The 12,109-nt window shown below is 45.0% G+C and overlaps 1 protein-coding gene across 1 annotated transcript in view; it reads left to right on the top strand.

Moving 5' to 3' along the window:
* The window catches only part of TENM4 (teneurin transmembrane protein 4), a 954,015-nt gene that overhangs the window by 472,266 nt on the left and 469,640 nt on the right, over positions 1-12,109 (top strand). The window contains exon 8 of the mRNA XM_029602209.1: positions 11,761-11,975. Within this exon, the coding sequence (XP_029458069.1) occupies positions 11,761-11,975 (215 nt within the window). The remainder of the gene's footprint in view (positions 1-11,760; positions 11,976-12,109) is intronic.

The following is a 12,109-nucleotide window of genomic DNA, read 5'->3' as shown; positions in this document are numbered from 1 at the left end:
GTATCATATTATTCTCCCTGAAACCATCAATTCTATAAATAACATTATTATACAAACACAATATTTTTATTGTGCTTTTCCCCTGATACTTAGTACCAGAGAGTACCAAGGCAGTCCCTTGGGGTCTTATTTATCAAGCCATTATCTGTTTTATTATAAATATTGCCAGACCAGCACATTCTTGGGAAGGGTGGCTACCTAGCTCTGGATTCCTGCAAATGCACAAATGCTTTTCTGTTCCACTGTATCTGTGTATCAGTGAGAAATGCAGCATTACAGTAACCAGGCAGTCTGGACACCCGCGGGCTCCTTTCCACCCACACCCCAGTCTCGCTGGGCTCCCCCATTTACGGACAAAGAAAACGTGGCACACAAGTTGGATGCAAAGGCCGCAGCCATTTATTAGAATCCCTAACATGGGAGTCTAATTAAGTGCTGAGTCCGTTCAATAATGTTTACAAAAAAGTGGCTGGGCAGGTGCCAGTGCTATAATATCTGCCCAAGCGGAACCACGAGGTCTTGCACCAAGCAATACCCCCGGAGAGGTGTCGTGACCACCAAGAACCGGATGGGATCATGACTTGGACCGCCACAAAGCAAGCCCATTGCTGTATCCCATCCGCCAGAGGGGATCCCAGGCCGGCTGCCACAAAGGAAACCTTGCCGGAGCCCATCCCCTCGTAAAAGCCTCGATCTGTCGAGGCCCCGAGCACGGACCTAACATTAATCATCCGTGGCAAACGGATGAGGGCCCCCTAGGCCTCTCACATACGTATCGGCACCTCCAAGCTCAACATAAGAGAGCACCTGAAGCAACTTCCCACCCGCGCGTGACGAGCACCTCCCAAACTACGGCTATGGCCACTGCATTTGGGTGAAACACCTCTGTATCACTTGCAGGAACATATCGTTTGCCGAGTTCAACAAGTGTATCCTATCCAGTACATACTACTCTGCGCTGTGCCCATCCACCCATTCATGTCGCAAATCATAACCACCCTGGAGTCATATGGTTTTGGCTATCTGCCAGTTGAACTTATCTACACCACCACTCCGTGCACATCAAGCTATGACGGGGTATGTTCTTGGACCAGCAGATTTTTGCGGATGGTCACGAGGAGGTCAGGCAGCTAAAGTCTTTCCTGATCACGTTCATTAGATTGATGCCGACACCTTTGCCTAAGTCATCACCACCAAGGTGAATGATGATTAGGTCAGGCAGTGCTGTGGTCACTCTTCTCGACTGCAACGTGGGCCATCGCATGCCTCCTCAACTCAGCCAATCGATTTGTCCAACTTTTCTGTGAGAGCCCAAGGTCATGACCAAACTTCCCTTCAGTGGCTCTTCTCTGTTAATACATGATGAATGAGTGGCTGACGATCCACGCAAAGCGACAACAGACGACAGCTACAAGTGAAATAGAAAACTAGGTCATGGCGCATGCTTGGCCAGTGCCTAACGTATGACGCATAAGTTCCTGACCTCCATCGACCCAACCACTGAATCGCTGCCTGCAGAAGCCCAGCGGTGGCAGCACTGGAAGTGGCTCCAATGCGAAATGAGTGAGTGCCAAAGCATTCACTTTGGAGCCCTGCCTCCTCTAGGGCTTTCTTGAACACCGCCGAAAACTGATAGCATGTTAAAGGGGATTTATCGCAGTGTAGCAAAACTAAACCGTTCCTTTTGGGCGTATGGCTCAGTACCGGGTTACAGCCGCTTCCGGGCATGTCTCCAGATCCATAACCGCTATCAGTGTGATGACTTGGCCATAGGCACTCTGGTCAGTCGTAGACTGCCTCAACTTTAGATATAAGGTACTGTCTATGACGCTGATGTCCTCCCCCTGGAAGCCCCGCAGCTGAGATGCTTTATGTGACGGTGCCATAAACTTGCTGACATGCAGGGCACCGAAAAATTCCAACGCAAAGGAAACCCGGAAAAGTGCAGTCTTGAACTCTTCAGTAGCTACTGTGGGTAAGACGTGCCACAGTTGTAGCAGCAGGTCATGGGTTAATGGTCTCCAAGCATCATGCCAAGGCAGAGATTCTCTGGCCAGCCTGTATCACTCTTTTCACTAGGAAACAGTAATTAGTGCGACCTGTTTCAAGCTTTGAGAAAAATGCTAGGGCCACTAGGTGTGAATGAACCATGTTTCTAGACAGTCCCTGCTGCTTGGCGTGAACAATGTATCTAATCAAGAGGTCCTCTGGAACCCGGTGGCTGGACCGGTGTGAATGAACCATGTTTCTAGACAGTCCCTGCTGCTTGGCGTGAACAATGTATCTAATCAAGAGGTCCTCTGGAACCTGGTGGCTGGACCGGGTTTGACAGCCGACGCTTAATTTTGACGGCGTCGGTTCTCAAACCCGCTGACAGCCACGGGTTCGGAAACCGGACGCCGGCAAAATTGAGCATCTGGTTTTCAACCCGTGAGCCGCGGGCCGATTTTAAATTTTTTTTTTTATTATTTTGAATTATTTTTTACTTTTGGGACCTCCGACTTAATATCGCCATGATATTAAGTCGGAGGGTGTACAGAAAAGCAGTTTTTACTGCTTTTCTGTACACTTTCCCGGTGCCGGCAGAAATTAATGCCTACCTTTGGGTAGGCGCTAATTTCTGAAAGTAAAATGTGCGGCTTGGCTGCACATTTTACTTACTGAATCATACGGGAATAACTAATAGGGCCCACAACATGTTGTGGGCGCTTTTAGTTTCGGGGGGGATGGCTGCGCGTTTTTGACGCACTGTTACCCCTTACTGAATAAGGGGTAAAGCTAGCGCGTCGAAAATGCGCGTCCAAATGCGGGTTAACAGTGCGCTCCACTGGAGCTCCACTGGAGCGCACTGTATTGTATCGGCCCGAAAGTGAGGGCAGTTACCAGGCCAAGGGACTTGTCTTCTACCAAAAGGACACCAAATCTGCTCGCCAAATCGTGAAACATGTGGAATAGCTTAACACATTCCAGAAAATCCTTTTTTCCTATGAATAGGGAGTCGTCTAGATAGTGGACTAGCGATGCTAGCCTGGAAGCCTCCTCAGTTGCTCAGTGAAGGAATGTACTGAAGGTCTCAAAATAAGCACAGGAGACCTAGCATCCCATTGGCTGATACTTGTCATAGTAAAAGCCACCCTCAAATTGGAAGCTGAGCAAATGGAAACTGCTTAGGTGTACTGGGAGCAGCCTAAATGCAAACTTGATGTCTGCCTTAGCCACGAGGACATCCTGACCACAGGATCTTAATAAGGCCAACGCAGTGTCAAAGGACAATTATTGCACTGAGCAGTATTCCGAGGGGATATGGTCATTCATGGAAGCTCCGAGTAGATGAGAAAGGTTATATATGAACCTGTATTTTCTGGGCTCCTTCTTGGGAATGACTGCTAGAAGGGAGAGCACCAGGTGCTCTAAGAGAGGCTCAGTGAATGGGCCAGCTATGTACCCCAGCTGAGCCTCCTTTCCGAGTTTCTCCCATACAAATGTTAGCTGAAGGTGCGTTGGCCACCTTAGTGGATTGTGGCTGACTCATGTGAGGAATAAGAAAACCTTCTTGGAAACCGCTCAGAATGGTATTTGCTGTGGCCCTATTGGGATAACGGCCAACCAGGGAAGCATCTCTTGCCACCTCACTGGGGTTGGGACTAAGGCATGTTCGTTTCCCTCACTTATCGCTGCATGGACATTTGTTGGCTTGGTGTGATGCAGTGCATCAGCTGCAGATGTGTTTAAATCTGCAATCTGTCGCAGAGCAGGTGCCACAGTTGAATTTCCAGCATGTGCCGCTCGTGCCTTGCATGCGCTTGGCTTGTCCACCATGCACCAGCTCGCTACAAAAGGGCCGAGAACTGTCTTTAGCATCCACAGCCCAGGTAGACATTTTTGTGAGCCAAAGGCCAACGTCATGTCTTCCCCACGACATGGCAGACCTACTAGCCATTCTCTTGCAGAAGGCTTCGTCATAGTTGAGCCATGCAAAACCACTGTATAATGTGTATGTGCCCAGGATAGTGTCAAATTAAGATAGCATGAGCTGCATAGCAGCAGGCTCGGAACACACCACAACTGAGGTTAAACAAACGAAGTCACGTGCTCAATTAATGATCTCTCTTTGCCTGGGCTTGACTGCTTTCAGCTCCTTTCTCCTCTCCCACTTGGTTTGGCCCCGCCTCCTATGCCCTTCCATCAAGCGGAACAAATCAATGTAGTGCCTGTGTGTAATGCGACGTCTAAGGGGCCTGGGCACCAGTTCCCACAGTTTGTGTTCCGATTCCAACAACTCGCAGGGGCGGAGCGTGTCCTCCCTTTCCTGCCCGCGAGCCACAGAGGCAGGACCTGAACTATGGGAGGAAAAGGAGAATGAGCTCGAAGAGCCGTTAAGTGAGGAAGAGGAAGACAATGATTGTCTGTGCCTAGGCTGCTTGTGCCTTTCCCTGCCTGCGCACTCCTTTGGGGGAACTTCTATGCTATGTTCTTGAGGCTTACCTTGCTCCTCATCCGGTCACGCCGACAGTGACGGGATCCTTGGTGGTGACTTCGGCATCAGGAATCTGCGAGTGGCGACACTGTGATGGGACTCTGTTGAGTGCACTGATGACGAGCGTTTTCTTTGACTGCGCGTGTTGCTGCTTCCCCCTCTCTGCGGGCTGTCTAGAGGTGCTGGCAGCCACTTGTCGTGACTGTGGCTACCTCTGTATTGCTCAGTAAATGACTGCACCCCCCAAATTTCTGACCCCATTTGGGATAAGGTGAGGGATCCCAGTGAAAGTACAGTGGAGATCAGAAAGTGGGTGGGGAATAGCAAGACCAAATGTCCCACCTGGATCGTGGGTCGATATTGTAAGGCCTATATCCTCAGCAATGCAAGATGTCAGCTGGGTCGCAGGAGGACTAGTGATATGGCCGTTGCCAATGGCCAGGGCTGGGTTGGAAACACTCAGATGGTGAGCGTGAACCCGGCCAGGATGGGGGCCTGTACCGCCTCTCACTAGGGCTGTGGGAGTTCCTGGTGCTGGGCTCGCAAGGAAATGCCGTGGCATGTTCCGCACGGCCTGCAGGACTTTGTGCATCTGCATCAGCATTAGTAAGGATAGGCGGGACGACTTGCATCTGGATGGCTGCCCTATCCTTGATTTCCCTGGGGGCGAGCAGTGTGATATCAGTGCTGAGGGCGCCAGTGCCGCTGCTGTTACCCTTCAACACTTTTCCCTCCATGGCCCTCACTTTTTGCCAAATTAGCCAAATTATGCTTTCCATTAGGGGTCTTTTGGCCCTTGGCCCATGCTTTGCGGTTCCCTTGATGGAAACGTTTGCTCCACGAGGTGGCCCAGATGCCCTACCTCCTCCCCGTGGGCTTCTAGCTCCCCTGTGGTCAGAGATGCCAGCGGGTGGGAGGACCATGGAATCGGATCCAGAGGGTTCCATGTCAGTGGGTGTCTCGGGGACGGGGGTACCTAAAACCCCCATAGCGCACTGTGCTGGGGCCTGCCGAGATACAGCCGAGGAGTCGGACCTCAGGGAATCCGCACAAACGTTGGCAGCACCTCCTAAAGAGACGTGTAATGGCCGAAACGCAAACCAATTAAAGTAGATTAAAAGAATTTTTTTGTTTGTTTTGGAGCAGTAGGAACCAGCCAGAGCATGCCGTAATTCAGGGCCGAGAGGCAGAACAGCCCCAGGACCCGACCCAAAGTATCCCCAGAAAGGCGCAGCAGCTCAGACTTCCTTAACGGAAGCTCCTTATGCAAGATTAGTAAATTTGAAAAAAAACAAGGGCTCTTGCTGCAAAGAATCCCCCTGTGTTTTCATATAAGAGAGGGACTTACCAAGGCAGTGGGATCCGGAACAAAACTGCTCTGCTCAGGGGGCCAAGGAGGAAAGAGATTGGCTCGAGGGTGCCAGCGGGATTTAAATTGCCCGCCGGCAGCCTCCCCGATGTCAGCGATGGGATCTTCCCCCCCCTCGGCTAATCAAGCGGTCTGGTATTGGGGTGCGCTTTGATGATGTCACCGCCCCCGATGCCGGGTCAATCAAGGGGGAGTCCCGTCACTACACACCGCAGCACCCATGGCGCCAGCGACACGAGGCCAGCGCCATTCATGCCAGCATACGTAGGGGAAGGGGGGTCAGACCCCTCCCTTCTCGACAGGTCAGGTACTTCGCAGGGCGCAAGCGGGGGCGGCTGCCAGCAGGGGTGCATCGGGCGCCTGGTTATTTGCAGCACCCACACATCCGTGCTGGAGAGGCTGCCCATAAATACCATAAATACTGCTCCATCCCCCACTCCCTGTTTTTTGTAATTTCCTCCTTTCTCAAGTTTATTGTAAACCGGTGTGATGTGCTTGCACGAACACCGGTATATTAAAAGCTGTTAAATAAATAAATAAATAAATAAATAAATAAATAAAATATATTCAGAATTGTGAGTGTAAAGGGTAGGGTGCAGCAATTTGACTTTCCTAGATCACCAATTTATCTTGTGGGAAATGGCTGTATGAGACTCCTTTGTTTGTTAAGTCAAAATTGGTCATTCTTTCACTGCAAGTAAATGTCTGGTTATCACATTTTTATTTCTTTACAGATTCCAGCATGCTCCTTGCTGCATGTCAAAACAGTAATGCTATGGTGTCCTCAGATCTTGCTGAGACTTGAGTGTTGGGTGCAAAATGAGAACCATAAAAGATGTCAACAGAAGCCAACAATCAAAGGGAAGATTTGAGATTTTAATGCTTCAAAAGTTGTAACTTTAGGCTTTATTGATTTCGGCTGGCCTCTTTTAGGTTGCTTGTTCAGATTTCATTCACCATGCTCCCAAGGCTCTGATCGCTCCAAGACATTATTGTTCTGACATGCTGCTGAGGGGCATGCTGGGACTTTGCAAAAAAAGAATGCACCAACAGGAAAATAAATGGTCAGTTATGATTGAATAAACAAGGAAGAAGAAAGTCCAAAAATTCAAACAGCCATGCAACAATGGGACTCAAAATTCTGTGAAGCAAGAGGGAGGAAGAACATATGTCTGCCAAGGTTAGGAGACTGAGAAGTCAAACAGCTATTCAGTATACTTGATAAAATAAAGTAATTTAAAGACAGCGTAATGCTACTGCTGCTACCAAAAAGACTGGGACCCACTTAATAGAAGCATAGACCCACATGTGGGTACCAGTCAACATATACAAAATGTAACATGTAAACAAAGAACTGCTACTTGGGTTTGAACGTACGTGGCCAAATGAATTACAGAAAGCTTTCATGCAGGTTTAATTTCTGAATGGGGAAAACCATTATGGTAGTTTACCTGATCCCTCTTGATCTAGAGATGCATGGATGTCCCTGTTTTTAATTTTCTTCAACAAAAGTGAAATTATAGGAGGAAGCTGCCAGGTGAAAAATCAATCAAATTAAGTAATTATTTGATGTGAACTTATATTGTTTGCTCATATAGCCTGGAATGGCTTATTTCAGTTTTATGTTTCTCAGATTATGTGGTATAAGAATTCCTGGGTAGCTCATGGTAGCTAAAATGTTTAGCTTCCTTTTGATATTTTGCTTGGTTGTTCTTATCACTTATACAAAAATTTAAGCGGGGCTTTGTAAAAAGTTTAACCTTGGATTCCATGCAGACATTCTAATTTTTTGACTAGCTCCAGCATGACTTATGGAAGATTAGTTTTAAGGGACTGTAGGTCAATTAATCAACATCTGTCATCTCAGTCCATAAGTATGACGATTGTGGAAGGTAATAACTATATAACTGTGCAAAACTATATATTTTCCATTTTCAAGATTTTATGTAGCCCTTTAATACACAATGCATCTAACATGGAGAAGAATTTTGTGATCTTGTGATGTCATTGACTGCTTATGTCTTACTCTAGTGCAAGCCTATTGAAATAGAATTTTATATTTCGTTCTTGCTTCTGTTACTTCCTTAGATCTGTACGTATATCAGACATGCACATAGCAATCCTTAAGAAATTGCTGTCCGTGCAATGAGTGAAATTAGATATAATTTATCATCAGTGGCAAGACTGATCAGCAATCTGTCTTGCTCCATATTTACTTGATTATATATTAATACATGAAGCCTGAAAACGAGAGAGTAGAGCATTTTAGTGCTTGGGCTAAGATGTGAGTGAATATGGATGACAATAGAAAATAGTGAAGGCTGTGCTGCTTGAAAAGAGAATGGATAGGAACAAGAAGACAAGCAATTAAAAAAAAAAGAAACAAATCTCTAATTATAGGCACATTTTTAATGTTAAAAATCCACACAATCACCCACACTCAATAAGACTTAGAAGTTATTATTGGGCAGCCAGAGGCTAGGGGCCACCTAACATGTCCCATCAATGTTTTTCACAGCAAGCTGCTTTATTTCGGGGTAAATAATTAAGGTTGCATATAGGGTTGTACAACTTTTTCTCCAAATATAAACATCCACAATTGTATTCGTGCTTAAATGAAAAACCACCAATTCATGTTTCTTTGGTCACTGGAATTTCTCCTGAGTATGAATGTCAAGAATAGTTTGTATTTGTCTGTTTATATATTGGTGCCCTATGCAAGGCACCTTCAGAAGCTCACAATAAGTAGCATGAACAGAAGCAAGAAAGTGGTACAGTACAAAGGTATGATGGACCAGAGGAGAGCAGACAGCTGAGGCAATTAAAGGAACATCAGTTTGGTACTGGTTCACTGCCTCAGTGACAAGTACTGTACCTGAAAAAGGGAAGACCTAGGTTTGATTTCTGGGACAGCCTCTGCTCCCCATGCTTGCAAAGACTGAAGATATAGCTAAGGCAGCATTCACAGTGCTTGGGGGTAATGAAGTTGCAACCATTGCTTAAGGGTGAAGCCTAATGGCCAGTCTTAGGATCCATGTTAAGTAGGTTCTGGAAAAACCTGCAGTCTGTGACCCCTAGCCAAGGACTTTTGCCACAATGGCTAGGTGAGTTGGGAGGGGATATAAAAATAACCTCAAATAGTTGTGAATGAAGGCACTGTAGCCCAAGAAAGACTAATTTCAATTGAACTGATTGGCCAAAGGAGTAGGACTCAGAAGGAAACAGCTGGGGGTAGAGAATGAAGATGGGAAAAAGTTTTTAAGAGAATGCAGTGAAGGAGACAAGGAGAGTCTTGAACCTCCATAGGAGTTTTATTCCAAAAGCAGGGAACTAGAAGGAAGAGAGCATGAAACTACAAAGAAATTTTCAGAGTACTGTAAAAGGGTATTAGAACAGGAGTATAAAGAGTGGTGAGAAAAGGGAGGATTCTGGGCAGAAAGGTAAATGCACTTGAAAGTAAATACCAGTACCTTGAATGGAGAGCAGTATTGCAAAGGGAGGCCAGAAAAGAGGTAGTTACAAAATAGCAGGATAGATGGAAGCATAGGCAAACAGCAAAGTTCTGGAGCTGCTGGAGAGACTGTGGTGAAGAGGAAGTATGAACTAAATAAATGAATATGAACAAAATAAAAACAACACAAATATACTGCAGCACAATTAAATTTGGGTGGGAGGCAGGGAGAAAAAGGAACCCTTTCCAAACATTAAAATAGCATTTATAGAGTCATTTTCTGTGTGATTTACGTGGGGGGAAAGCATTTTAGCCACATTAATTGGCCATTTGAAATTTGCCCTCCCTCAATTTGTTCCGATCTCACGGCACCCATGCACTGCTAATCAATTAGCTAAACCAGATACTGAATCTCCAATGAAAACATCTTGTCCAAATTCCAGCAATGTTGTATTCCAACAGATAATCAAAACATATAACTTACTGGTTGCAGTCTGAAGGGGGAGGGAAGAAGAGAGGTTGATCTCAGGTTCAGAGCACTGACTTTAGAGTTGGAATAGCTGTTGTAGGAATTGTACTGGAGATTTAAGTACAATTATTGTGTGCTGGCGGGTGGGGGTAGATGGTATTTTCAAATCCACACAGCTACTTTTCCTGCAAAATTCGACCTGCAGAAAACACTGGTTTGATTGCAAGTATTTTACGTCAGCGGCAGGTTTAAAGGTGAAAGCACGCAAGCGCTTTTGTTTTGAGAATTGGCGCAAATCCCAGGGATTAAAAAGTATGCAGGGGCTGTGTCCCAAGGCGAATAGCTTGAAAAGTGCCCCACCCCCCACCCATCACTACTGCAGAGCTTTTTGCAAAGGAAAGGAGATGGCGGGCTCTGTGCAGTAATGTCTGACGCGTCACTTCAGTCCTTCAGTCTTTCAGTTTGGATTGCTCCCTACATGTTTTCTCCCATTCCACGCCTCAGTCTCAAAATCCTCTGGCGTAGATTGAAATCTTTTTCTCTGCACCCACTATTGGGCACACGGAGAAGATTTAAATACCAGAAAAGCTCCATTGTGTGACCGATACACAGCTGGATCTGAATCCTTTAATGGGACTCCGTGAAAGATAGCCCTTCAAATAGTTCGCCTGAGATTTACATTTTAAGCTGTTAATATTTTATCGTTCGAACATTGCTCTACCAGGCACAATTTCGGTAGTTCACATGCTTCCAAGGATATTGGACTGGACTTCTTAAATGCTGTTTTTATTCCATTACAGTTATGCATTGGAAACAAAATCCCTTCTCACAGCCATGAGCTTATTTGTGAAAGATTTATTGTTTTGGAAAATGCCTTTCTCATTTTCCTATTAGAAATAGTTGAACTGCAAAACATGCTGAGTGTTAATGACTATTGCAAAAAATTCAGCTTGATTTGTATTTCCAGTTGTTACAGGGTGACACTTTTGACAGCCCATATGGTCCTCTTCTGGCCTTTGAACATTTGCTATTACTCTGGGAATCTGACAGGAAACCATAAAATATACTTTTCACTTTATTCTATAAAGAAGTAGGCTTGCTTATAAAAAGGAGACATAGAAAGAAAATACATTTTAAAAATTCTATGCTGTCTTTGTTCAATATCACTGAGATGTAGCATGTCTTATTATTTTTTTGTGAGCGTGAGCAGCTTCTATTGACTGTTCTGCAGGTATGTTAGTAATTACAGGGCATTATTCAGCAAGAATTTTGTTATAGGCATAGAATGGGAGAACTCCTTTATTGAATGGGCCATTTCAGAATCAACTGCCTCCTGGCTATGTCAGCTTTGCAAAAGAGATTTTTCTTTGTGACCCTTTTATCTCAGGTAAAATAAAGTTTACATAAATGCAAATCCAATAGACCAGTAAGCTTGTTCTTGGTTAATCCTGCTCTTTGGAGATATATATATATATATATATATATATATATATATATATATATATATATGGTGTAATTGTTAACTGACATTCTGATATGTATATAAAAATGTCAGAGTTAATATTTTTTTTCTTCCTAAACCAATTTGAAAAAAAAAAAATGAATGAAGTGGTTGAGAAATAGATACAGCACAACCTAGTTTGCAGGGAATTATTTGCTGTCATTGTTCCAGCAGTTCTGCTAATTCCTACATTACATACGCTTTCACCCATATAGCCATGAAATGCTGCTTAGTGATCTCTTGTCATTATGATACAAAAGTCACTGTGAGATGCAACTCAGCTTCGTAGAAAGGTGAATTTTGAAGGATGGATCTTAGAGCAAAATTCATCGGTGGTGGCAGTGTGCACTTGGTAATTGCGGGGAGTATGACGTGAAGGCTGTAGCAGGTTGTCAGGTCCTTCTCCATTCCCCCTTCCTTTGAGATCAATGGTGCAAAAATAAGTCTTTGTGACTGTTTGACTAATCTGTGCTGTTTTCCTGTGTCTTGGTAGGGAAGCCCAGTAGTTTCTTTCCCGAGGACAGTTTTATAGACTCGGGAGAGCTTGATGTTGGAAGACGAGCCACAGAGAAGATTCCTCCTGGCATTTTTTGGAGATCTCAAGTGTTTATTGACCATCCTGTGCATCTGAAATTCAATGTGTCGTTAGGAAAAGCTGCCCTGGTTGGCATTTATGGCAGAAGAGGCCTTCCTCCTTCTCATACCCAGGTAACCAGAAATGGACATCACATTCATCTTGGTTTCCTTTGCTTTATAGGATAATTATATTTACGCTAGCATTAAATCTAGTTGCCTGTGTTTTTCAATTTATTTTATTCTCTTATTATGTGCTTGTGAAAGAT

The sequence above is a fragment of the Rhinatrema bivittatum genome, chromosome 5 (genome assembly GCF_901001135.1).
Source record: "Rhinatrema bivittatum chromosome 5, aRhiBiv1.1, whole genome shotgun sequence".
NCBI lineage: Eukaryota > Metazoa > Chordata > Amphibia > Gymnophiona > Rhinatrematidae > Rhinatrema > Rhinatrema bivittatum.
The sequence above is the reverse complement of the archived record's forward strand: the minus strand, read 5'-3'. Positions and strand labels throughout refer to the sequence as shown.